At 41.9% G+C, this 25,371-nt stretch overlaps 2 protein-coding genes across 3 annotated transcripts in view; one reads left to right on the top strand and one right to left on the bottom strand.

The window, feature by feature from the left end:
• Positions 1 to 15,234, top strand: part of LOC135524661 (homer protein homolog 3-like) — a 32,307-nt gene extending 17,073 nt beyond the window's left edge. The window contains exons 6-10 of the mRNA XM_064952391.1: positions 1,461 to 1,597; positions 2,940 to 3,096; positions 9,342 to 9,455; positions 12,335 to 12,415; positions 12,626 to 15,234. Of these exons, the coding sequence (XP_064808463.1) occupies positions 1,461 to 1,597; positions 2,940 to 3,096; positions 9,342 to 9,455; positions 12,335 to 12,415; positions 12,626 to 12,811 (675 nt within the window). The 3' untranslated portion in view covers positions 12,812 to 15,234. The remainder of the gene's footprint in view (positions 1 to 1,460; positions 1,598 to 2,939; positions 3,097 to 9,341; positions 9,456 to 12,334; positions 12,416 to 12,625) is intronic.
• Positions 15,235 to 23,577: 8,343 nt separating this feature from the next.
• On the bottom strand, positions 23,578 to 25,081 carry LOC135524662 (ubiquitin-ribosomal protein eL40 fusion protein). 2 transcript variants are annotated; one of them, XM_064952392.1, is made up of 5 exons: positions 25,038 to 25,081; positions 24,462 to 24,573; positions 24,243 to 24,329; positions 24,039 to 24,141; positions 23,578 to 23,735 (listed from the first exon to the last, which is right to left on the bottom strand). In XM_064952392.1, the coding sequence occupies exons 2-5, from the start codon at positions 24,562 to 24,564 to the stop codon at positions 23,642 to 23,644; spliced, it is 387 nt and encodes a 128-aa protein (XP_064808464.1). In that variant the 5' UTR covers positions 24,565 to 24,573; positions 25,038 to 25,081; the 3' UTR covers positions 23,578 to 23,641. The 2 variants fall into 2 exon arrangements, with proteins under 2 accessions (XP_064808464.1, XP_064808466.1); XM_064952394.1 differs by lacking the exon at positions 25,038 to 25,081 and having other exon boundaries at positions 24,405 to 24,538.
• Positions 25,082 to 25,371: the final 290 nt, after the last annotated feature.

The raw sequence follows: 25,371 nt of genomic DNA on the forward strand, positions 1-25,371 counted from the left end.
GCCCCAAGACATGAGAGCTGGTCTACAAAGAAAAAAGCTAACTTCACAATAGGCTAGAAGTTTCTCAGTCTGTTTAGTAATATCACATTTAGCTCTTCTGTTGCAAATTGTGATATCTGTAGTAGAACAAAGCAATCCTTATATAAACTGCTTTGTTCATGTACAGTACATAGAATTGTCTTCCAATATACACTGGCAAGCAAATGAAAGGAATCATTGTAACTCAGTGAATGTTCCTTTGAATTTAAGTCACTTTAAAAGGAAAGAGCCATATGCTGCTCTATGCTCTACAAAGTAAGGCGTTTAGCAGCTGTGTGGCTCCATGTGGCTGGCTGTTCAACTTTGAACCTGTGCCATGGATATGGTGGCTGAGAATGACCTAATTAATTTTGGCAGATGGAGTTCTGCTGCCACCCGGTCGTTTGGATGAGGTGTTTGAATGTACAGTATAGCAACAGCCTTTCATCTTCTTGCTGTCATTTTATTGTGCTTACAAGAGGGGTTAGGTTTCAATGTCCCTCAAGAACAATACATGTCTGCTCACATCACAAACGCTGAGCTACCCTGTATCTGTCATATTATAGAACCAGTCATACCCCAACTGGCAGGGAAGTAACTATGACAAATAGACATTAAGTAATTTCTCTCCCATTTCCGATAAAAACAAATTATTAGATCTTAATGGGAACACTAGGATATGCTCCATCTTTATTTTAAGCATTTGTCTTCTTAATTACCCTAACAGGTGGACCAATTTACCAGATGGGTAGATCTCTATCTCTTTATTTATGTGCTGTCTGTGTTAGTTCAAAAAGACACATGAGATGGACACAATACTTGTTCATTCACTACTTTAATAGAGCGGTTACAGTTTTATTTAAAACATATTCAAGTGAGCGCTGGTTTGTCTAAAACAATCAATAGGCTGTTACCTCTGATGCCCTGTATCAGGGGTGGCCAACCCTATTTACATTTGACATTTGAGTCATTTAGCGGACGCTCTTATCCAGAGCGACTTACAGAAAGAAGTGAGTGCATACATTTTCATACTGTTTTTGTTCCTACTAGTCCCCCATGGGTATCGAACCCGCAGTCCTGGCATTGCAAGCGCCATGGTTTACCAACTGAGTCACACAGGATCCTCCTGAGGTACACAGGCTTTTTCTCTGGCCCTGCTGTAACACACCTGATTAAGCTAATCAGGGTCTTAATGAGACACTGATTAGTAGAAGCAGGTGTGTTAGATGGTAGGGCTTGAGCAAAAACCTGCATACCCAGTAGCTCTCCAGGAGGCTGATTGGCCACCCCTACCCTTCATAATGTAGAGTACTTGTGGTCAGCTTCATTGTGAGGCAAGTTAACAAAGAAGAGTTGGACATGCAGTAGGATTGGAGTTGACAGGTAACCCATTTCAATGACGCATCCGTCATGTCACTAACCATGTCCCGGTTGTACACCAGGAGCTGTCAGAGGACCACCACTCGCCGCCGCTGCTGACTGTCAATGGGCCTGAGGACAAGCTGTTCCGCAGCAAGAGCGCCGACATGGAGCAGCTGACGTCAGAGAAGGAGCGCATCAAGAAGATGCTGTCTGAAGGGTAATGTTATGGAACAATGCTCAATGAGATCCAAACAGCTCTTAGTCAGGTCTACTTCCATTGTGCCACCGTACTCATTCTATACGATGGCCAGAGGAGAATCTCAATTGCATACTCTTTGCGTCCTCTCTCCTCACTTCCTTCTCAAAACCCAGGAGAGAGGACACGAGGAGTATGCAATTGAGATTTTCACCAGGTCCTCCTTGGGAAAGAGGTCTTCTGACCTAATAAAGGTTAAATAAATATACTGTAGACTTCCCATGTCTTGTATATGAATGACAAAAGCATACTGTACACACTATCTTTCTACAAATGTTATTAATGTGCCACTATCTCTGTGAAGTCACATTGGTGTCTTCAAATCACCTTTAAACCCATATGAGCTGGTGCCAGAATGTGACATTTTATTGTAATTGTGGCATACTGTGACATTTTATTAAATGTAACATTTTAATGTAGTGTATTGTAACCCACTGTCTTGTGTTGTCATGCAACTGTTGCGTTGCCTAGTGAGTCACTGAGCAGATATCACATTGTGTCGCCAGGCGTAGTGTGCATTCCCCATCTGATTTCTAGGGCAGCGTTTGCGCTAACGTGTCAAATGATGATTAACGTTCAGTGACTTGTGATGCGAAAGCATAAATGTGATCACAATGGCAGATGCAAAGCCTTTTTAGAACAGATTACTGCTTTAAGCAAACCATTAGATAATAACTCCTATATAGGATGTACAGAATGGACTGTGTTTTAGCTGTGGAAATGTACTAGCTAAATCAAGTCGTGGCTCAAGGCGGTACGGTTTTTCCTATTGTGGAGGCTGTTGTAAGTGGGAGGTGGAACCCACTGACAGGATCCCACTGACTACTGAATGAGGCTGAGTCATGTGTACTTAAAACAAGGTCATTAATGAGGCTCTACCACAGAGCCTTTCAGACACCAGTCTGCCCTCCATCCCGCACAAGCACACAAAAACACAATTTGACACCCCATGTTCTCTGGCAGCCCCTCCTTGTCGTTTTCGTGCTTGTAATGAGTCTTGTATGTTTTTTAGTGCCTGTTGCTATGGTGAGTTGGTTGGTAGTTGGCAGGCGGTTAGAAACGGTATGGAGGGTGTTTTTGCCTGTGGCCATAGATGGTGGTCTTAGAAGACTGGTGTAACTTTCCCATCTCCCTCATGTTATTTAAAAGCTCTTGTCCGTTGAATCTAATAGTCACACATTTAGGCATGCTAAAGCCCCTGAATAGCTCTATATATCACTTGGTGAGCAATAATTTAAACCTGACTATGACCTGATTTGTCTAATCATGGTACACTTATCTTCTGATTTGTTTTTTCCACCAGGTCCATATGTGAGATTAACCTGGAGGCAGAGCTGTTCACCCTGCAGCATAGCAACGCTAAGCTAGTGGCGGCGCTTCACGAGGCTAACACTGGTGTGGTGGAGTGGAAGAAACAGCTGGCTGAGTATCAGGAAGAGACTGAGAGGCTCCGAGATCAGGTAAGCGCTATGGCGACAGACCACTGCTATTCTGGCTGTCTGCGTCCCAGCTACAAAAGATCTAGATGCATAATGGTTAAATGGGTATCCCTTTGCCACGTTGGTGTTAGAAGTAGGATCCTGACCATGAAAGAGATCCATCTCAAAGCAACAGCAGATGATATACTTAAGATCAGTGGTCCCGTGGCAGTTAAAGGGGCTAGATTTCCTGATTTTCTTTGGGAGGGGGGGGGGGTGTTGATGTAGGTGTCCTTCTCAGTGAATTAAAAAATAATAATAAGTTATCCTTTTTAGATAAAACTATACAAAATATAATCACACCACCATATAACTGATTAAAACACTGTTTTGCAATGAAGGTCTACAGTAGCCTCAATAGCACTCTGTAGGGTAGCACCATGGTGTAGCCGGAGGACAACTATTTTCCGTTCTCCTCTGGGTACAATGACTTCAATACAAAACCTAGGAGGCTCACGGTTCTCACCCCTTTCCATAGACTTGCACAGTAATTATGACGACTTCCGGAACAATTCTCCAACCTATCAAGCTCTTGCCGCATGAACTGACATGTTGTCCATCCAATCCGAGAATTAATCTAGTACTGAAAGGATAAGCTACAGCTAGCCAGCACTGCGTAAAATGTTGACTCAGAGAGAGAAAGACGATGGTGTGCGCAACAATATTAGGAAGGAGTTCCTCATGTTTGGTATGCTCATTGTATTTAGTATAGTTTTATCTAAAAAGGCAAACTTTTTTTGTTTCATAAAAATACAATAAAAATGAAATTCACTGGGTAGGGTGGTCCTCCCCTTCCTCCTCTGAGGAGCCTCCACTGTCCAATATGCAGTAATAGAAATAAGGCCATGGTCATAAAAAATTGTCCTCTAATCTTAAACGGTACCGAACACAACTGCTATGAATGTAGTTTGAGGAGTTAACTAACTCAAATCTGAGACCACAAATGTGGCTCATCTTTTAGCCATTTACATTTCTATGGCAACGAATCCTTCAGCTCTTGAAGGGGGAAATCCCTTGTTTTTAATGGCATTCCAATAGAGATGTATCTATCTTTTGATTTACTACTGAAAGATCCATTACTATCATGTTTTAATTACTCATATATAAATGGAAAACTGTCGGACACACCAAAAGAGTGACTAAGAGAGGCCCATCCTATGTTTAAGAGTGGGCTCTTTGCCTTTATGCGGATTTAAAACCTTTACATTTTCGGTAGATTGCCAATGTTTAAAGTATCCTCATTTTTTAGTCCTACAGAGTTGGGGGAAAAAAAATCCATTTCATCCTCCAGAAAAGGGATATTTAATATTACAGCCCACTGGCTAAACTCTAATGTACTGAAGACAACAACAACAAAAAATATTGGAAAAAATGTACTAGAAGGGTATAATATTTATAAAGGACATTGTAAACAAGGATAGTATAATTGTCACACAAGCAACTAATAGTGTATGGAGGTGTATGCTCAACATAAAATTATATCCAACTCATCGCGGCTTTGCCACTAAATTGGAAGAGACGTTATCAAACAACAATTTACACATCAACCCGTTCCTTTCAATTTTTAAGCTATTACAACAAATACTTTCTACAAAAAGAACGTTCAATATATGGGGCATTGAACAGTCAGCCTTGTGCAGACTCTGCTACAAGGAAACAGAATCAATAGAACATATTTTCTGGTACTGTCCATCGGTGAATCGCTTTTGGAGTCTGGTCCCAGAATGGTTGTTATGTCATAATGTCAGGGTTCAGATGGACCTGCAAACTGTATTGTTAGGGGATCTGAAAAACCACCATCAGTCAACGGGAATTATCATTATACTCTTGGGTAAAGTATTTATTTTTAGGGTAATAGCAGTAGAAATTTTACAAATAGGGAGGTTCAGGACACTTGTAAGACATCACAGTAAATGGAAGAATGTATTGCAAAAGGAAATAACAAAATGACATTATTCTGGGAAAGATGGGTTAATCTGTCGAAGGTTGGAGTTAAGATCACAACAAATGGAGGATTGGCCACTGTGGATGAAAATCCAACTCTTGCAGAAAGAGGAAATTAGGAATGTATAATTATATGTTCTGTGTACATGAAGTGTTGTCATCTGTTTACACCAATCAGGTGGGGGGATTTTCAGGTGGGGGGTATAAAATAAAGGGGATTAAAAATGGTTTAAAAAATTACATTGATAGATAGAGCCCACAATCTTCAATGTTGAAGCTGATCTCGTAAGACATCACAGTAAAGGACCAAGGAAATCAACTTCAAGTTTTAATGTCACATGCACAAGTACAGTGAAATGCTTTTCTTGCAAACTCAAAACCCAACAATGTAATAATCAATAACAATGTAATACTAGAAAAAAAAGAAATATGAAGAACACAACAAGTAACTAAGCATACTATATACAGGGTGAGTTCCAATACCATATTTACAATGTGCAAGGATACTGGAGTGATGGAGGGAGATATAAATAGTGGTAAGGTGACTAGGCATCAGGATATAAGATAAACAGAGTAGTGGCAGCTTGTATGAGTGAGTGGGTGGCTGTGCATGTGTGTAGCGTCAGTATAAATGTATGTGCATGTTGTGTGAGTGAGCAGATGATGGAGTGTGTGTGTAGGGCCCTGTGAGTGTGCATAGAGACAAAAAATAAAAAGGTCAATGAGGATACAAGCTTATAGTACCCATCTGGTCTTGGAGTTGCCTAGGCTAGCTAATGCTAGCCAACTTTTTTCACCAATTAGCTTCAGCAGGCTGGTGTGTGGGACCATGGCAAAATTTGTTCGCCTACATCTGGGGCTAGTTAGGGGCCAACATTTTCATGTTGCACAACCTTTAGTAGTTTCATGAAATGCTTTCAATATTTGTATATTTTAAACAATTTATAGTTTGTTTTGACATTTTAAAATGTTGTCCCATGTACATTGTAATTTACTGATGGTCCCTAACTAGTCCCATAGGGATATTGAATATCAAACCAAATTGACCACTGGTGAATTGATGATCACTTGGGTGCTGCCAGATCTGGGCATGTGGGCAGATTTGAAATGAACCCAACCCAAGGAAAACTGTTACGGTACCCTTCATTCTGTGGCATCCAATTTTTTTCCTATCAGAGCTTTGGACACCACTGGTTTGATACAATGTTTCTTCCTTTCGGGGGAGATCACTGTTGACTTGGCTCGATATTCAGAGGGTGAAATGGGTTTTGCATAATTTAATTCAAAAAATAGAAATGTGCCCTTGGTCAAGCTTAATGAGGTTCTTTCATGTGGCAGATTAAAGTACCACAGAAGCAAATCTGCTGGAAAACATGGCTGTCAACAGTCATATTTTAGCTCCAGGCACTGAGGGGAACAACATCCATCTCAGTCCAACAAAGTGAAGGTTATCACCTTTTGTAACAAAGTCAACCAGGTGGTTGGAATTAGACCATTTCTCCAGGGCTGGGAGGCAGTTTTAGGACAGGACACCCTACTTCTCTCTTGCCTTAGTTAGGGAGGAAAAGACAAAACACCAGAGAGGAAGAACAGAGAAGCCATTGGCTTCTCCAGGCTCTCGAAGCAGTAGACTAGTTTAGGTTAAATGAGGGCTCTGGTGATTTGTTTTCGGGGTTATCTCTGACACTGCAGGGATGCTCTGGTCCCCAGCCTGCTCTCTCATGTCTTACCTTGCACTTCTGTAGCTGAGACGCAGTAGGAGCGAAGGCGTACGTCCTCTGTAAAGACAAATGATCTCAGGAGATGGTAGAGCACACACTGCTTTAAAAGCCCATCTGTTGGTTCTCTCACAATGCTAACAATGGCCATACAAGCTCTTTTCTGCTCATTTTACCATATTGTATTCGTTACTTGTTTCAAGTTTCAATGTCACATGCACAAGTACAGTGAAATCCCTTTCTTGCAAACTCAAAACTCAACAATGCAATAACACACAAATATTAAGATCACAATAAGTAAGTAAGCATACTATCTATGTACAGGGTCAGTTCCAGTACAACTTTTACAATGTACAGGAACACTGGATTGATGGAGGTAGATATAGTATGTATAGGGGTAAGGTGACTAGGCAACAACAGGATATAAAATAAACAGAGTAGCAGCAGCTTGTATGTGAGTGGGTGTGTGTGAGTGTAGAGTCATTATAAATGTATGAGAGTGAGCAGATGATGGAGTGAGTGTGTAGGGCCCTGGGAGTGTGCGTAGAAACAGTGCAAAAATAAAATGTCAATAAAGATACAAGGTTAACTCAGTCTGTGTAGCTATTTTGTTAGCTACTTATTAGTCTTATTGCTTGGGGACAGAAGCTGTTCAAGAGCCTGTTTGGTGCCATACTTGATTCACCGGTACTGCTTTCCGTGCGGAAGCAGAGAGAATAGTCTGGCTTGGGTGGTTTGATTCTGGTTGGTACCTGCCACCTTACCCTTATATTTATAACGATTTTCCGGGCCTTCCTATCACACCGCCTGATATAGATGTCCTGGATGGCAGGGAGCTCGGCCCCAGTGATGCTTCGAACACACCGTCAGCATCATTACGCAAAATAGTACGCAGCATCATCTGGATATATATGCAACAAAAGTTCAACATTCACCATTTCTGTCAAGCCGTCGACGCATACAGTTTGAGACACACATTCGAGTAAATCCAACAAATGTACCACACCAAACTGCCTCTGCAAGGCAATACTGCTAGGCGAACTATAGCGTCATGCGATCGAGGGCGGTGCTATTGCCATAACAGGCACTGATGCAGCCAGTAAAAATGCTCTCAATGGTACAGCTTTAGAACTGTTTTGAGGATTTCAGGGCCCATGCCAAACTTTTTCAACCTCCAGAGGGGGAAGAGGCACTGTCACGCCACCTTCACGACTATGCGCGTGTGTTTGGACCATTTTAAGTCTTTAGTGATTTGGATACAGAGGAACTTGAAGCTATTGACCTGCTCCACTACAGCCCGTCAATGTCGATGGGGGCGTGCTTGCCCCCCCCCCGTTTCCTGTTGTCCACAATTAGCTCCTTGGTCTTACTGACGTAGAGGTTGTTGTTCTGGCACCACACTGCCACGTCACTGACCTCCCTGTAGGCTGTTTGCTGATGATCGCCGATGATCAGGTCTACCACCGTTGTATCATCAGCAAACTTGTTGGAGTTGTGCTTGGCCACGCAGTTGTGGGTTAACAGGGAGTATAGGAGGGGACTAAGAACACACCCCTATGGAACACCTGTGTTGAGGGTCAGCGTGGCGGAGGTGACGTTGCCCACCCTCACCACCTGGGGTCGGCCCATCAGGAAGTCCAGGATCCAGTTGCAGAGGGAGGTGTTAAGACCCAGAGTCCTAAGCATGGTGATGAGCTTGGAGGGCACAATGGTGTTGAACGCTGAGCTGTAGTCAATGAACAGCACTCTTACATAGGTATTCCTCTTATCTAGGTGGGTAAAGGCTCCTATTAATTTTCCTGCAAGGCAACTTGATAGTAGTTTTAGAAATCTGATCAGTAAGTCTGTTTTCTATATTGTCAGCGGTGGCATGAGGGCAGTTGTGCGCAAGCAGTAACATCATTCCCTCTGAGTTATTGTCACATGGATTTGGGTCCTATAGGAATGTGATACCCCTACAGCAGTTTTCTTGAGCTCCGATGGATGGCATGATATGGAATCTTAAAGGGCCATTACGAATATGCAGAGGAGATGCAAATGAAGAGATGGTAATTGCGAAGGCTGAGCACAAACCCATGAAAATTACAGTCAGTTTTCAATAAACAAGTCAGTTTGTTGTTGTTCGATTCTAACCATGTTCCCGTCTGTTAAAGTGAAAATAATTGGGGGGGGGGGGATTTAAAAAAAAAAATGGTTGTGGAGTTGATTTCAAGGGGTAAACGGTTTGTCATCCTTTTTAATCACAACTCACCACATGCGTATATGTGGAATTCAGACCTTTTGAGTCAATTTCTATGCTAAACACATACAAGTAGGTCAAATTAATGTCTCCATCTGCGAACCTTAATTTAAAACCCTTCTGGCAATTAGTAAAATGTCTCCATAGTGATGTATTCTGTGTTATTGTGGTCCTTTTAACACGTCATAGCTGACCGCCGAGAGGAACTAATGTTCAACCATCCACTGTCATTGCATGTACACTAGGATTGAACAACTCCTTATTTAGTGTTATTCTCTCTCTTCCTTTCCCACCATCTCTCACTCTCTGTTGTTGTGTGTTTGCAGGTGGCAGAGCTGGAGGCTCAGAGTGGAGGGCCTGGTCCCAGTGGGTCTGAGACGAGGGATGAGCTGACCCAGACTTTGGAGGAGCTGGAAGCCTTGCTCAAAGCAAAAGACGAGGTAAGGCTTGGGGCTCTGACCCTGTTCTAGGCAACCAGGTACTGCTAACCTCAAGGAGCCAGGCTTCTAGGCTCTCTAGACAGTGCCGTTGAAAGAAACTAGTGAGGTATAAACACAGGTTTTTGCTTGAGAATATCAAAAAACGAGTCGTTCTTGAGTTTTTTTTTAAAGCACTTCCCATCTGGAAGTAGAAAGCCTTGGTAGAGGTATTTTGCATACTGTAAATTCCACCTCTTGTTCAAAGGAAATTGCTTTAGGTATATCTATATTGGATGGATTAAATGAATCCCAGCTGCATTATGGAAAACCTGTCAGTCATCCAAACAATCTGATTTTGAGAAAGTACAGTTATTTTGGAGCAGCTACAAAGTTGGTCGACTGCTCAGGAGTGCTATGAGTAATGACAACGCCCAAAACATTCTGAAAATAGGGTATCACGTTTTCATGCCTTCGGAAAGTATTCAACCCCATTGACTTTTCCACATTTTGTTGCATAATTTATTTTTTTTGTCGCTCTATATATATATATATATATATATACTCTGTCAAAGTGGAAGAAGAATTTTAAAAACTTTATGAAAAATAAAACACTGATCTTGATTTAATAATGTTAGAAACATATTTGGCAGCAATTACAGCTGTGAGTCTTTGTGGGTAAGTCTAAGAGCTTTGCATACCTGGACTGTACAATATTTGCCCCTTTTTTTATTCTTCAAACTCTGTCAAGTTGGTTGTTGATCTTTGCTAGATAACAATAAGTCTTTCCATAGATTTACAAGCCAATTTAAGTCAAACTGTAACTAGGCTACTCAAGAACAGTTTAGATTTGGCCTTTTGTTTTAAGTTACTGTCCTGCTGAAAGGTGAATTTGTCTCCCAGTGTCTGTTGGAAAGCAGACTGAACCAGGAATTAAGATTTTGCCTATGTTCAGCTCGATTTCATTTATTTTATCCTAAAACAAATCCCCTCGTCCTTGCTGATGACAAGCATACCCATAACATGATGCAGCCACCACTATGCTTGAAAATATGAAGAATGGTACTCAGTAATGTGTTGGATTTGCCCCAAACATAATGCTTTTTATTCAGGAAAAAAAGTTAAGCTCTTTGACACATTCTTTGCAATATTACTTGTGCCTTGTTGCAAACAGGATGCATGTTTTTGAATATTTGTACTGTACAGGCTTCCTTTTTTTCACTCTGTTATTTAGGTTAGTATTGTGGAGTAACTACCATGCTGTTAATCCATTAGCAAGTTTATCTTATCACATCCATTAAACTCTGTAGCTGTTAAATAATTACTATGGGCCTCATGGTGAAATCCCTGAGTGTTTTCCTTCCTCTCCGGCAACTAAGTTAGGAATGACGCCTGTATCGTTGTATTGACTGGGTGTATTGATGCACCATCCTAATTAATAATTTCACCCTGCTTAAAGGGATATGTAGTGTCTGGTATTTTTTTTTACCCATCTACCAATAGGTGTCCTTCTTTGCAAGGCATTGGAAAACCTCCCTGGTTTATTCAACATACTTTTGGCCATGTAGTGAATGTGGACACCATCGAATTAGTGGATTCGGGCTATTTCAGCCACACGTGTTGCTGGCAGGTGTATAAAATCAAGCACACCGCCATGCAATCTCTATAGACAAACATTGACATTAGAATGGCCTTACTGAAGAGCTCATTGACTTTCAACGTGGCACCGTCATAGGATGCCACCTTTCCAACAAGTCAAATTTCTGCCCTGCAAGAGCTGCACCGGTCAACTGTAAGTGCTGTTATTGTGGAAACATCTAGGAGCAACAAAGGCTCACCCGGAAAGTGGTAAACCATACAAGCTCACAGAACGGGATCCCAGAGTGCTGAAGCGCATAGCGTGTAAAAAATTGTCTGTCCTCGGTTGCAACACTCACTACTGCGTTCCAAACTGCCTCTGGAAGCAAACTCCGAACAATAACTGTTTGTCGGGAACTTCATGAAATGGGTTTCCATTGCTGAGCAGCTGCACACAAGTCTAAGATCACCATGCGCGATGCCAAGCGTCGGCTGGAGTGGTGCCAAGCTTGCCGCCATTGGACTCTGGAGCAGTGGAGATGCGTTCTCTAGAGTGCTGAATCACGCTTCATTCTTGACAATTCTGTGCTTCCAATTTTGTGGCAAATGTTTGTGGAAGGCCCTTTTTATATTTCAGCATGACAATGCCCCCGTGCCCGAAGCGAGGTCCATACAGAAATGGTTTGTCGAGATCGGTGTGACACAACAAACTTTTGAAAAAGTCAAGGTGGTTGAACACTTTCTGAAGGCACTGTATCTCCATGGATCCATTTCCTTGTGGCATTGTCGTGCTCTCTCAAACCTTCACATTCTTTTACAGTCTAAACAAGCAAAACTTCAGCAAGGATGACTCATACAAGGTCACTTTGTACTGGAGCCCATGAGGGAAATTTCAGTAACAGCAAGATGTCCCAAAGTTTGACAAAATCTTCCAGGCTACACAAGAGATGATTTGACATCTTTTTTTAAATTAATTAATATGTGGATAAAAAAATGTATGATTCGATAGAGTTCAGAGAAAACATATATTTAGATGTTTATTTTTTGTTACACACTGACCAGATAGGTGCAGTGAAAGGTGTTGTTTTACAGGGTCAGCCATAGTATTACAGCACCCCTGGAGCAAACTAGGGTTAAGTGCATCGGCAGATTTTTCACCTTGTTGGCTTGGGTATTTGAACAAGCTATCTTTCGGTTACTGGCCCAACGCTCTAACCACTACAGTCCTTTGTGGACCCCAGGAAGAGTAGCTGCTGCTTTCAACAGCTAATGGGTATCCTAATAAAAAAACAAAGGATTATTGTATTTGTGGTTTCTTTTTTTAGATAATCCACAATCTACATAGCAGGAAATCAGATATCCATGAGTTGGAGAAGGAGAGAGAAGAGGCTGTTCAGAGACTTCAGGTGAGTTTGGGGAATTGGGTTAGAACATGCATTTTTGGCTTCTCTACACTAGTGAATACTGAACACCAGTGATTATCAACCACTTTAGGGGCTCTGTGAGAGTTTTCAAAGGGTATGCAAAAAAGCAGGGTGGGGGGGAACAATTGATATGACATTGACCATTTTAACATGAATTGATCTGTAGTCCTCTGTCATTTGTGGACCTTCTAGGATCTGGAGACACGAAACGCAGAACTGGAGCAACGGGTGGAGAGCGCCGAGCAGACTCTAGCTTCCACTCTGGAGGAGCGGGAACAGGGGCAGAGTGAGGTTCAGCGGGTCGTCGACGTCCTTGAAGTCAAGATATATGACCTGAATGACCTGCGACAGAGCTTGGCCAAGCTCATCAGCAAATAGCTCACCACAATGTCAGAAGTTTTGAGGGCGATGGACAAGGAAGGAAAATTAAGCTCTTTCAGAACAATGTTTTCTTAAGCACATAACTGCAGTGAATGAGAGTAGCACCTTGACTTCACCTGTTGCAGCTGTACATAAGAACCAGTTATATTGTTAGGTGGGAGGCTGGGAGCATAATCCACAGGGTCCGTTTTTCTATTTAAACGTTGTTCTGTTGACCTTTACACCATTTTCATGTAAATGTAGTTAGGTTATGATTTTGTCAACCTCCTTTTATAGAGGTTCTTAAACTTCAAACGTAGTTGAATTGAATCTGGGGTTGCGCTTAGAAATGTAGGTGCCTAATTATTGTTTACATTTGTCAATATTATGAATGATGAATAAGTTAACTTCTATTGTCTTATATTACATCAACAGTTGCCATAATAATGATTTGGTGATCCTACAGAGACGTTACTGCAGAATGATGAGCTGCAGAGGACTTATCACCAAAAAATGCATGAACTCCGCAAATAACCTTGCCAAGTACAGCAATGTGTGTTATGCGCATTATCCAATGTGCAATTGTTTACAAATAGATTTATTAAAAGCACAAGTAGTGTTATTAGTAAATATGTCCTGTACTTGATTCAATACATATAGCTAACTTGGTATCTGAACTATCACTGATGCACACCAAGTGATTTTCTTCTGACCTCGACTTTGAGGCATTTTTACTTGGTATTAAGTACAAATAAGGTTAAATCAGTGTTGAATTAGCAATACTATTTTTTGACAAGTACTCTGTAGGTTATGTAGCATCACCAAAGCATATTTTTGTTAATTTATACAAACTTCAATTGTATTCTGTTGAACAATGTGGCTTCTCATTTTGCTTCAAATGCACATTGACTACCTAGAAGTGTTACTGACTATCCATTTTAATCCAACAATTGATGTGAGGATAATCGGAAAGTTTCACCTGCTCTGTGTACGTCATGATGCCTATATTCTTCGTTTTTGGAACATGGTCGTTTTACAATCTACTAGCCCATCTCTGACCTTCTGGAGAAAACAGTGGCCCAAAAATGTTTTTTTAACAATACAAAATGCAGTACCAAAGATGCACTTACTTTTCTTACCCACGTAGCACACTCGTTCTGTACTGACTGGACTGCACGATACATTTTAAGATAATGAAAAAATAACTTGAATTGTCTATGGAATTTTTCTGTCATTAAAATTGAGAGTAGGATCTCTTATCCTTATCCTCTTCATATTCACAAATTATTTAAACCCTGTTTTCCATAGGCAACGGGGCTTGCTCTAATTGCGTTTCCACTGCCTCCAGAAATTCGAAATGTTGCTAGGTAGCCAATATATGACTGGGCAGCTGGCTTCGCTAATGTTGCTAGCTTCAGCAAGATGTTGAATTATTTAATTAATGCTCACCATGCTGTAACTGACGTTACACTATACTCCTCCTGCCAGTGTCAGACAGACTCTGCCTTGTATTTAGCTTGCTAACGCTAGCTAGCTAAATGGTTAGTGTCATCGCTAGCATAACAGGCTAACGTTAGCTAGCTGAATTCCTACCTCGCTTACAATGGCATTAGCTAGCTAGCAAACCAGACGACGGGTTTGATAGAATGTAGCTTTAAATACGACCTGGCCAGCTAAAGTTTCTAGCTAGCTTGTTTCAACTCTGATTTGCTAGCTAGCATTTGAGGGCTGATTGTTCTCATGAAAGTTGATTGTGTAGTGCAAAACATTTATGAAGGATCCAGATATGGTTTTAATTCGTATCATATCTGACTACTGCAGTACTGCTTTTCCATGTGCTAGCTAACAGGAACAATCCCAGACTAGCTAAACTTGGTGTCAGCATCCAGCAGTGATCAAGCTGGTGGTTGCATAGTAATGGGTTCAGCCTGGATTCTAGTCGGTCTGGCAATAGTTGTGGAACTGGGCTGCGCTAGCCCGAGTTGCCCTCGACTCAGCTTGAATTTGAGAATTGCATTCGAGCCAGATCGCATTTGGCCCTAATTTTAAGTGCCAGTGGAAATGTTTTTTTTTTTACCACCACCAATACTTCAAATACCTCAGCAAACTGATTTCTTAATTCATCCAGTGTTTGAGCGTGTTTAAATACTGTAAAAAAAAAAATCACCCCCCCTTACCTATGTAGTAATCATAAAACAGTATTGGATAGGTGAAAGGTGGTGTATATTTGTTGTATTGTCCTGTAATTTCACAAGGGAGTAAAGTAATCATTTTCCAGTATTAAAACAGGGCCTTACTAATCACAAGGAACAACACACTTGCCTGATTTGACCTTACTTTCAGCATAGGGGGAACCCATGTTTATAATATTGAAAATGGAAGTTATTGTATGTGTAACTAAAATCTTTGTGTACAGTTCAACATTAAACGTTTGCAACAAATGTGGTTATTTTTCAATGCTATGTATTTGATTAATCGTAGTAGCCAATTAACAATGAACTACAGATATCTTGAGAAAATAATCGATTGACACCAGTGCTTTACTTGGGCATGCGCACACCGGAGTTGAGAACCGGCACCTAAATGTTCTTCTGCTAGAGCTCCTACACCTCCTATAGAATATTAGTTCAAAAGTATTGTGGAGCTCCTGCACCTAAATATAAACAGCACCAGCTCCCAAAATGAGTACCAGAACCTATTTCAGTCCAAGTCAAACACCGACTGCCACATCAGTCATTTAACAGATGTTTTTTATGAACTCCCCTTAGCTTATGGGTCTGAATATTTGATTTGCCAGTAATTTGGGAGAGATTTTCCATTTAGTTTTGAACAAGAGCCCTGTTTTTCAATATCTAATAAAGAATCCTGTCTACTGCACTCAAGATCATCAAGCACAAGAGCATTGTGGTTTTGTCAGCTTGTTGGTTTCCTTTGCATGAATTGTTTCATGCAAGTATGTATGCGAGTCACCTTGATTTGTCAATGCTCCGATGAAGGACTGAATTTTGAATTTAAAAAAAGTTTCTCTAGTCAACATAAATTCAACAGAATGTCTCAAGAAAACATTTTGGGCTAGATTTAATCAGATAATTGACAAAGCTATGCTAATGTCTTTTTTTTATAACAAAACCAAAATGGAAACGACAGGCTGTGGTCTAATGGGAACAAATTAGCCATAGTGGGCAGAACAAGCACGAGCTAGCGAGATCCTATTGGTGCATTATATGCAAGTGCGCGTGTGCAATAACTCAATTCGTATTTGCACTCCTAAGCAACGTGATTAACAAAAAAAACAGACCTTTGTCCACTGTTAACAGATTCTAGTTTGGGGAACAGACAACTGTATTGATAACATTTGCAGAATGTCGGCCAAAATCCATCTTGTTCCATCTTCTCCCACTGCCTGCCAGTGAGCTTCCTCTCTGGTGAGTGGAAACTAAGCGGATACGTCACGTTTAAACATCCAGTGAAATATTTTTTTTATGGTGAAATGCTTTCTTACAAATAAGTGTTAAAGTATTTACTAAAATAAACTGAAGTAAAAAATAAATAAAAACAAAAATAATTAAAGAGCAACAATAACATAATGGAGGGGAGCAATGCAAATAGTCTGTGTAGCCATTTGATTAGCTGTTGATTAGCTGAGTCTTATGGCTTGGGGGTAGAAGCTGTTAATAAGAAGCCTTTTAGACCTAGACTTGGCACTCTGGTACCGCTTGCCATGCGATAGCAGAGAGAACAATCTATGACTAGGGTGGCTGAAATCTTTGGCAATATTTAGGGCCTTCCTCTGACACCGCCTGGTTTAGGGGTCCTGGATGGCAGGAAGCTTGGCCCCAGTTATATACTGGGCCGTACGCACTACCCTCTGTAGTGTCTTGTGGTTGGAGGCTGAGCAGTTGCCATACCAGGAGGAGATGCAACCAGTCAGGATGCTCTCGATGGTGCAGCTGTACTTTTTGAGGATCTGAGGACCCATGCCAAATCTTTTCAGTTTCCCGAGGGGGAATAGGCTTTATCGTGCCCTCTTCATGACTGCCTTGATGTGTTTGGACCATGATAGTTCCTTAGTGATGTGGACCCCAAGGAACTTGAAGCTCTTAACCTGCTCCACTACAGCCCTGTCGATAAGAATGGGGGCGTGCTCGGTCCTCCTTTTCCTGTAGTCCACAATCATCTCCTTTGTCTTCAAGTTGAGGGAGAGGTTGTTATCCCGGCACCACACTGCCAGGTCTCTGACCTCCTCCCTATAGGCTGTCTCATCGTTGTCGGTGATCACTGTTGTGTCGCTGAGCTGTAGTTAATGAATAGCATTCTCTCACAGGTATTCCTTTTGTCCAGGATGGAAAGGGCAGTGTGGAGTGCAATAGAGATTACCTAAGCTTCTGATCTTTTGAGGCGGTAATGGTGTTGTGAGCCATGACCAGCCTTTCAAAAGCACTTCCTGGCCCCAGATGTGAGTGCTACAGGTCAGTAGTCATTTAGGCAGGTTACTCTGGAGTTCTTGGGCACAGAGACTGTGGTGGTTTTCTCGAATCATGTTGGTATTACAGACTCGTCAGGGACAGGTTGAAAATGTCAGTGAAGACACTTGCCAGTTGGTCAACGCATGCTCGGAGTACATGTCCTGGTAATCCGTCTGACCCTGCGGCCTTGTGAATGTGGACCTGTTTAAAGGTCTTACTCACATCGGCTACGGAGACAGTGATCACACAGTTGTCCAGAACAGCTGATGCTCTCATGTTTGCTTCAGTGTTGCTTTCCTCGAAGCGAGCATAGAAGTCATTTAGCTCGTCTGGTATGCTCGTGACACTGGGCAGCTCGTGGCAGTGCTTCCCTTTGTAGTCCGTAATAGTTTGCAAGCCCTGCCACATCCAACAAGGGTAGGAGCCGGTGTGGTACGATTCAATCTTAGTCCTGTATTGACGCTTTGCCTGTTTGATGGTTCGTCGGACGGCGTAGAGGGATCCTTGAAAGCGGCAGCTCTACCCTTTAGCTCAGTGCAGATGTTGCCTGTACTCCATGGCTTTTGGTTTGGGTATGTATGTACAGTCACTGTTGGGACCACGTCATCGATGCACTTATTGATGAAGCCAGTGACTGATGTGGTGTACTCCTCAATGCAATCAGAAGAATCCCGGAACATTTTCCAGTCTGTGCTAGCAAAACAGTCCTGTCGCTTAGCATCTGCATCATCTGACCACTTCCATATTGAGCGAGTCACTGGTACTACCTGCTTTAGTTTTTGCTTGTAAACAGGAATCAGGAATATAGAGTCATGGGCAGATTTGCCAAATGGAGGGTGAGGGGGAGCTTTGTACATGTCTCTGTGTGTGGAGTAAAGGTGGTCGAGAGATTTTTTTTACCATCTGGTTGCACATGTAACAGGCTGGTAGAAATGGAGTAAAACAGATTTAAGTTTCATTTACATTCATTTACATTTAAGTCATTTGGCAGACGCTCTTATCCAGAGCAACTTACAAATTGGTGAATTCACCTTATGACATCCAGTGGAACAGCCACTTTACAATAGTGCATCTAAATCATTTAAGGGGGGGGTGAGAAGGATTACTTTATCCTATCCTAGGTATTCCTTAAAGAGGTGGGGTTTCAGGTGTCTCCGGAAGGTGGTGATTGACTCCGCTGTCCTGGCGTCGTGAGGGAGTTTGTTCCACCATTGGGGGGCCAGAGCAGCGAACAGTTTTGACTGGGCTGAGCGGGAACTGTACTTCCTCAGTGGTAAGGAGGCGAGCAGGCCAGAGGTGGATGAACGCAGTGTCCTTGTTTGGGTGTAGGGCCTGATCAGAGCCTGGAGGTACTGCGGTGCCGTTCCCTCACAGCTCCGTAGGCAAGCACCATGGTCTTGTAGCGGATGCGAGCTTCAACTGGAAGCCAGTGGAGAGAGCGGAGGAGCGGGGTGACGTGAGAGAACTTGGGAAGGTTGAACACCAGACGGGCTGCGGCGTTCTGGATGAGTTGTAGGGGTTTAATGGCACAGGCAGGGAGCCCAGCCAACAGCGAGTTGCAGTAATCCAGACGGGAGATGACAAGTGCCTGGATTAGGACCTGCGCCGCTTCCTGTGTGAGGCAGGGTCGTACTCTGCGGATGTTGTAGAGCATGAACCTACAGGAACGGGCCACCTCCTTGATGTTAGTTGAGAACGACAGGGTGTTGTCCAGGATCACGCCAAGGTTCTTAGCGCTCTGGGAGGAGGACACAATGGAGTTGTCAACCGTGATGGCGAGATCATGGAATGGGCAGTCCTTCCCCGGGAGGAAGAGCAGCTCCGTCTTGCCGAGGTTCAGCTTGAAGTGGTGATCCGTCATCCACACTGATATGTCTGCCAGACATGCAGAGATGCGATTCGCCACCTGGTCATCAGAAGGGGGAAAGGAGAAGATTAATTGTGTGTCGTCTGCATAGCAATGAGTTTCCCTGCATTAAAGTCACCGGCCACTAGGAGTGCCTCCTCTGAAGCATTTTCTTGTTTGATTTGGCCTTATATAGTTAAGACTTGCCTAAAGAAAGAAAAAATTGTGTGCACGAACAGCCAAAAATCCCTGCCTGCCAAAGTCCAAATAGTCAATTTCATCATAATATACCTGCGAACCGTTTTGACTGCCAATTTATGCTTGCTACGGGAAGGTTTGACACGGGGGCTTGCGCAGGCCAAATCAAGCTCTGTACCACATCGCTTTGCACCTCCCAAATTTTGTAAAAATGTGGTGGGCTCCGTATGGCTCCGCATTGACATGATTGGTTGACGGTAGGTGGGGTCAGGAGATCCTGTATAAACACATACTCACTTCCTTGACAACAGCTCTGCGAAGCACAAGAAGTATGAATGCTCTGACTTCTGCAGAGACCGCATCGCATTAAATGCTGTACAGCCACTGGATTGATGACGAAATGAACATGTATTGGGGTTAACATTTACATTTAAGTCATTTGGCAGACGCTCTTATCCAGAGCGACTTACAAATTGGTGAATTCACCTTATGACATCCAGTGGAACAGCCACTTTACAATAGTGCATCTAAACATCCATACAAGCATTATACTCAGATTTTTACCTCAACATAGGCTATTGTTTGTGTATTTTACACTAAGTGTGAGCTGTTCTTGCCATAATATGGACTTGGTCTTTTACCAAATAGGGATATCTTCTGTATACCACCCCTACCTTGTCACAACACAACTGATTCGCTCAAACACATTAAGAAGGAAAGAAATAACACAAATTAACTTTCTGTTAATTGAAATGCATTCCAGGTGACTATCTCATGAAGCTGGATGGAGTTGCCTTGATGACAGCCTTGCACACTCTTGGCAAAGGGTGGCTACTTTGAAAAATATAAAATATTTGGATTTGTTTAACACTTTTTGGTTACTACATGATTTCATGTGTTTTTGATGTCTTCATTATTATTCTACAATGTAGAAAATAGTACAAATAAAGAAAAACCCTTGAACGAGTAAGTGTTCAAACTTTTGACTGGAACTGTATAGCCATTGATTCTTGAAGAATATAACCCATAAATGCCTCATGAGCTTAGTTCAACAGTCACACTCCATGAGAACCCAAATTATAAACTCGTTTTCTATGTTTGTAAACAAACACTGTATAGCCTCATAACATGGTTAAAACAATTTTGATATCATGGATTGTCAGTCCTTGCATCCATAGCTCTGTTTATTAATCTGAGAGTGGTTACATTTCTCCAGGCCCATCCCTCAGCTTTTTACTAAAACAGAGGCGAGGTGTCCGTTTTGTTATTTTCATCTGTAGATTTGCCCTTTAAACATCTGCATATTATCAAAGTGTCAACAACAAAAAGGTAAACAATAGGCCTATAGCAAATCCAGCATATGGTATTATTTTTCACATGTAAATAGCACTTCAGTAGTACTCAAAGCATGCCATTCCATAATCACAGCATTTACTTTTCAACTCTAATCAATGACACCAATCAGTCGTCCATGACAACAAAATCATAAACAGCGGGCAATTTGTTTTTATTTCACCTTTATTCAACCAGGTAGGCCAGTTGAGAACAAGTTCTCATTTACAAATGCGACCTGGCCAAGATAGAACAAAGCAGTGCGACACAAACAACACAGAGTTACACATGGGATAAACAAACATACATTCGTCAAAAACATTAGAAAAGTCTATATTGCATGTGCAAATCTAATAAATCATTTATGCTCAGGTTAAACGGCAGGGTAGCCTAGTAACCGGAAGGTAGCAAAGTTCAAACCCCCGAGCTGACAAGATACAAATCTGTCGTTCTACTCCTGAACAGGTAGTTAACCCACTGTTCCTAGGCCGTCATTGAAAATAAGAATTTGTTCTTAACTGACTTGCCTAGTTAAATAGAGGTGTAAAAAAACAATTTGGCTAATCTATATTTCCAAGTCCTATAACATATCTGAATGACTGAAATTCTGATAGACAGACTAATTTTTAATGTGTAGTAGAAAGCGATTCGTTAGAAGAAGCCTACATAACCAACCCATAAAATAAAATGTTACCTCCATATATGGCTATGTCAACTTTAACATTGATTTATCCAGAAATAGATGCTCAATTGGTAACATACATTTGTGTCTAATGCCTATTAAGGGGTTAAGTAATCTAAAACAATGTAATCAGATTAGGTTACTGAGTTTGGGTAATCCAAATGTTAAATGACTGATTACAATTTTGGCCAGGTAACTCGGAACTAACAGATTACATTTAGAAAGTAACCTACCCAACCCTGCAGGTGTGGCATATTAAGAAGCTGATTAAACAGCATGATCATTACACAGTTGAACCCTGTGCTGGGGACATTAAAAGGCTACTCTAAAATGTGCAGTTTTGTCACATAACACAATGCCACAGATGTCTCAAGTTTGGAGGGAGCATGCAAAAGGCATGCTGACTGCAGGAATGTCCACCAGAGCTGTTGCCAGAGAAGTTCATGTTAATTTCTCTACCATAAGCCACCTCCGTTGTTTTAGTGAATTTAGCAGTACGTCCAAACAGCCTCACAACTACAGACCACGTGTAACCACGCCAGCCCAGGACCTCCATAACAAGCTTGTTCACCAGTGGGATCGTCTGAGACCAGCCACCCAATAAAACTGTGGGTCTGCACAACCTGTCAGATACTGACTCAAGGAAGCTCATCTGTGTGCTTGTCGTCCTCACCAGGGTCTTGAGTGGACTGCAGTTCGGCATTGTAACCGACATCAGTGGGCAAATGCTCACCTTCAATGGCCACTGTCACGCTGGAGATGTGTGTGTCCTTCACAGATGAATCCCGGTTTCAACTGCTAGAAATTTGCTGATGTATGTCAACATTGTGAACAGAGTGACCGACCCATGGTGGAGGTGGGGTTCTGGTATGGGCAGCCATAAGCTACTGACAACAAACAAAATTGCATTTTATCGATGGCAATTTAAATGCACAGGGATACCGTGACTTGATCCTGAGGCCCATTGTTGTGCCATTCATCTGCTGCCATCACTTCATGTTTCCGCACGATAACGCATGGCCCCATGTCTCAAGGATCTGTACACAAAATTCCTGGAAGCTGAAAATGTCCGTTCTTCCACGGCCTGTCACTCATTTGAGCATGTTTGGCATGCTCTGGACCGATTTGTACGACATCATGTTCCAGTTCCCGCCAAGGAGTGGGACAACATTCCACTGGCCACAACAGCCTGATCAACTATGCAAAAGATGTCGCGCTGCATGAGGCAAATGGTGGTTACACCAGATACTGACTGGCTTTCTGATCCATGGCCTTTTCTTTTTAGTATCTGTATTCCCAGTCATGTGAAATCCATAGATTAGGGCCTAATGAGCATTTCAACTTACTGATTTCCTTATGAACTGTAACTCTTTTAAAATTGTACTTTTGGCTACTAGATTTCTATATGCTACCAGTTTATACAAATGGGAGTTAGCATTTAGCACTGTCTAAATCTGAAAGGACAACTTTTAAATGGTTTGCAGTGATTTTAGTAACCAAATTCTGGGCGTTACATGACAAATATCAGATTTGTTGAATGTGCACCAATCCAGCATCCTATCCCACTGTGCTTTCCAGTGATTTCTTTACCACATCTAGCCCCATTACCTCCCCAATCTCTTCCCAGGAGTTCACTCATTTTAAGTGCCGACACAAAGCATCACAAAGATGTTATTTATGAACTTGTTCCGATAGCCTTTTGTCACGGAAGTGATGTACCGCCAACCAGTCAATGCTGAGCTATATGGAGCCCTCCATATTGTTACAAAATTGGGGAGGCGCACTGCAATGCAGAATGGAGCTCGATTTGGCCTCCAAGCTCTTCACACCCTCCCTCCGGACTGCATTACTGAATCAAGTATAAAGTGGCTTTTACATCGCTGAAATCCACAAGCTAGTGTTACCTTATTGCAGACACTGCCATTGGATGCAACAAAACTAGACCTGACTATATCCAGCAAAATCACATGCAGCTGCATTTCAAGTTCAAACACTCAAATTAGACTGATGCATGTTAATTTTGATCAAGGGATTTATGCCTATCACTGTTCTGACATCGATAGAGCCTACACCATCTAGTGCCATTTAACTTCTTACGCAGTAAGGATAATAGGAGTAGTTTGTGACGCTGCTCAGTTACACCTCAAACATCTGCAATGTAGATGCTGGTTAATGCTCAATCTGATTGAATCCAGGCCCTAAGCTTTAAATTGTTTTCAAAACAATTTTGGATTATGAAGACAAATAAGGCCAGCCAAAGTACATTTTGGTATGTTTATTTAACAGTTGTGCTTATGTTCCACAAAAAGCACCAAGCCAACTGTTTACTTCAGCTTCTTCTTGGGGCGCAGGTTGTTTGTGTGTCCACACTTCTTCTTGCGGCAGTTGACAGCACGAGGATGGAGGCGAGCGTAGCACCTGCAACACAAGTTCAGAACTGTGCAAAATGTATGGCCAAGACTGGTCCAGTGGTCTAAGCCACTGCCCTAGCGCACTTTCATTCCTCGCTATCCAGTCTACTAAAAATAGTTTTCCTTTGTACACAGAAACATTACTGCAGTTGCTCTGAAAGATGTTGCATTTGTCACCTCAATCGCAAATGTGGATGAATGTTTGTTTTTTACTGTAAACGGGAAACTTAAGTGTAAAGATAGGCTTTCACCTTAATTGTAAAAACAGTTCATGACCACCATTAATGCAACTGTACTTAGCTCTACTTACTTGCGGCAGATCATTTTGTCACAGTTGTACTTCTGGGCCAGCTGTCTCAAAGATGGCTCAATAATGCCTCCACGAAGACGCAGCACAAGATGAAGGGTGGACTCTGGATGGGAACATTATCATAGTGGATAGATGCAAAGTTGACAGGTCTGTTTTCACACAGGGCTGATGCTTAACTAATGAGCAGCATTACATGCGTCCAACCTTTCTGGATGTTGTAGTCTGACAAGGTGCGACCATCCTCAAGTTGTTTGCCAGCAAAGATCAGACGCTGTTGATCAGGAGGAATGCCTGAGAATAAAAAGCATATTGATTTAATGAAATCACTACAGCACAAACCTAGTATCAGTGCAAAAGCAAACCTACCCTGAGTATTTAAAACAGCCCATTTTGTCATACTATATTACGGATCAAATGAAACACCTTCCTTATCCTGGATCTTGGCCTTGACATTTTCAATAGTATCGCTGGGCTCAACCTCAAGGGTGATTGTTTTCCCCGTCAACGTCTTCACGAAGATCTGCATGTTGGCAGGCTGTTGAGATAAAATATGGTTCGAGTTGATTGCAGTAGCTAGATACATATCTATTTTGTTATCTACTTAGCATACTAGTTAGCTAGCCAAGTCAGCCAATCCCCGGCACATCGAAATAAAAAAATAAGCTCATTAAGTATTAGAAGAATAGTTAGCTATCCCATTGGCATTTGGAATGAGCGGCCAACAACCTTGCTAACTTACTAACGTTAGCTGTGGCAAGCTAACTAACTAGCCAACAGCTGCGGTCAAGCGGGTGCTTCCAACAAGGCGTCTTTGCCACATGCTGGAGCTCGTTATATTTCAATACTCATATTTAGACTTTACACGTCTCACATATGATAACTAAATGGATTTTTAGACAGTTATTTTAGCGGAGGGACACTGTTGTATTTCTATTACGCAATAAATGCGTCTTGTAGTCAATTTCGCAAAAATTGTGACAGACAAATATATACACCCACCCGGCCGACAGCTGAGCCTTAACGAAAAGAGACTGTACAAGGCGGAAGTTATATTACATCATATCCTGCATCATTTTTTGGGGCACAAATCTGTTTCATCAATCCTGACTCTACCAACAGTTGCAAAATTAGATGTAAGATTATAGAAAGTTGCAATATACTACTTACTGTATTTACTCAATTGTATTCTCAAACGAACGCAATCGATCACTAACTTGGACCAGGCGTTTAGATAATTTAATTTTACTGCCACCTGCTGATGTGACTGAGTGAACTGTTCTGATGAGGTCATTTCTATTACCATACCTGTCTCAGGTGTGCATTATTTTAGAAT

The sequence above is a fragment of the Oncorhynchus masou genome, chromosome 31, assembly GCF_036934945.1.
Source record: "Oncorhynchus masou masou isolate Uvic2021 chromosome 31, UVic_Omas_1.1, whole genome shotgun sequence".
In the NCBI taxonomy this organism is placed as follows: domain Eukaryota; kingdom Metazoa; phylum Chordata; class Actinopteri; order Salmoniformes; family Salmonidae; genus Oncorhynchus; species Oncorhynchus masou.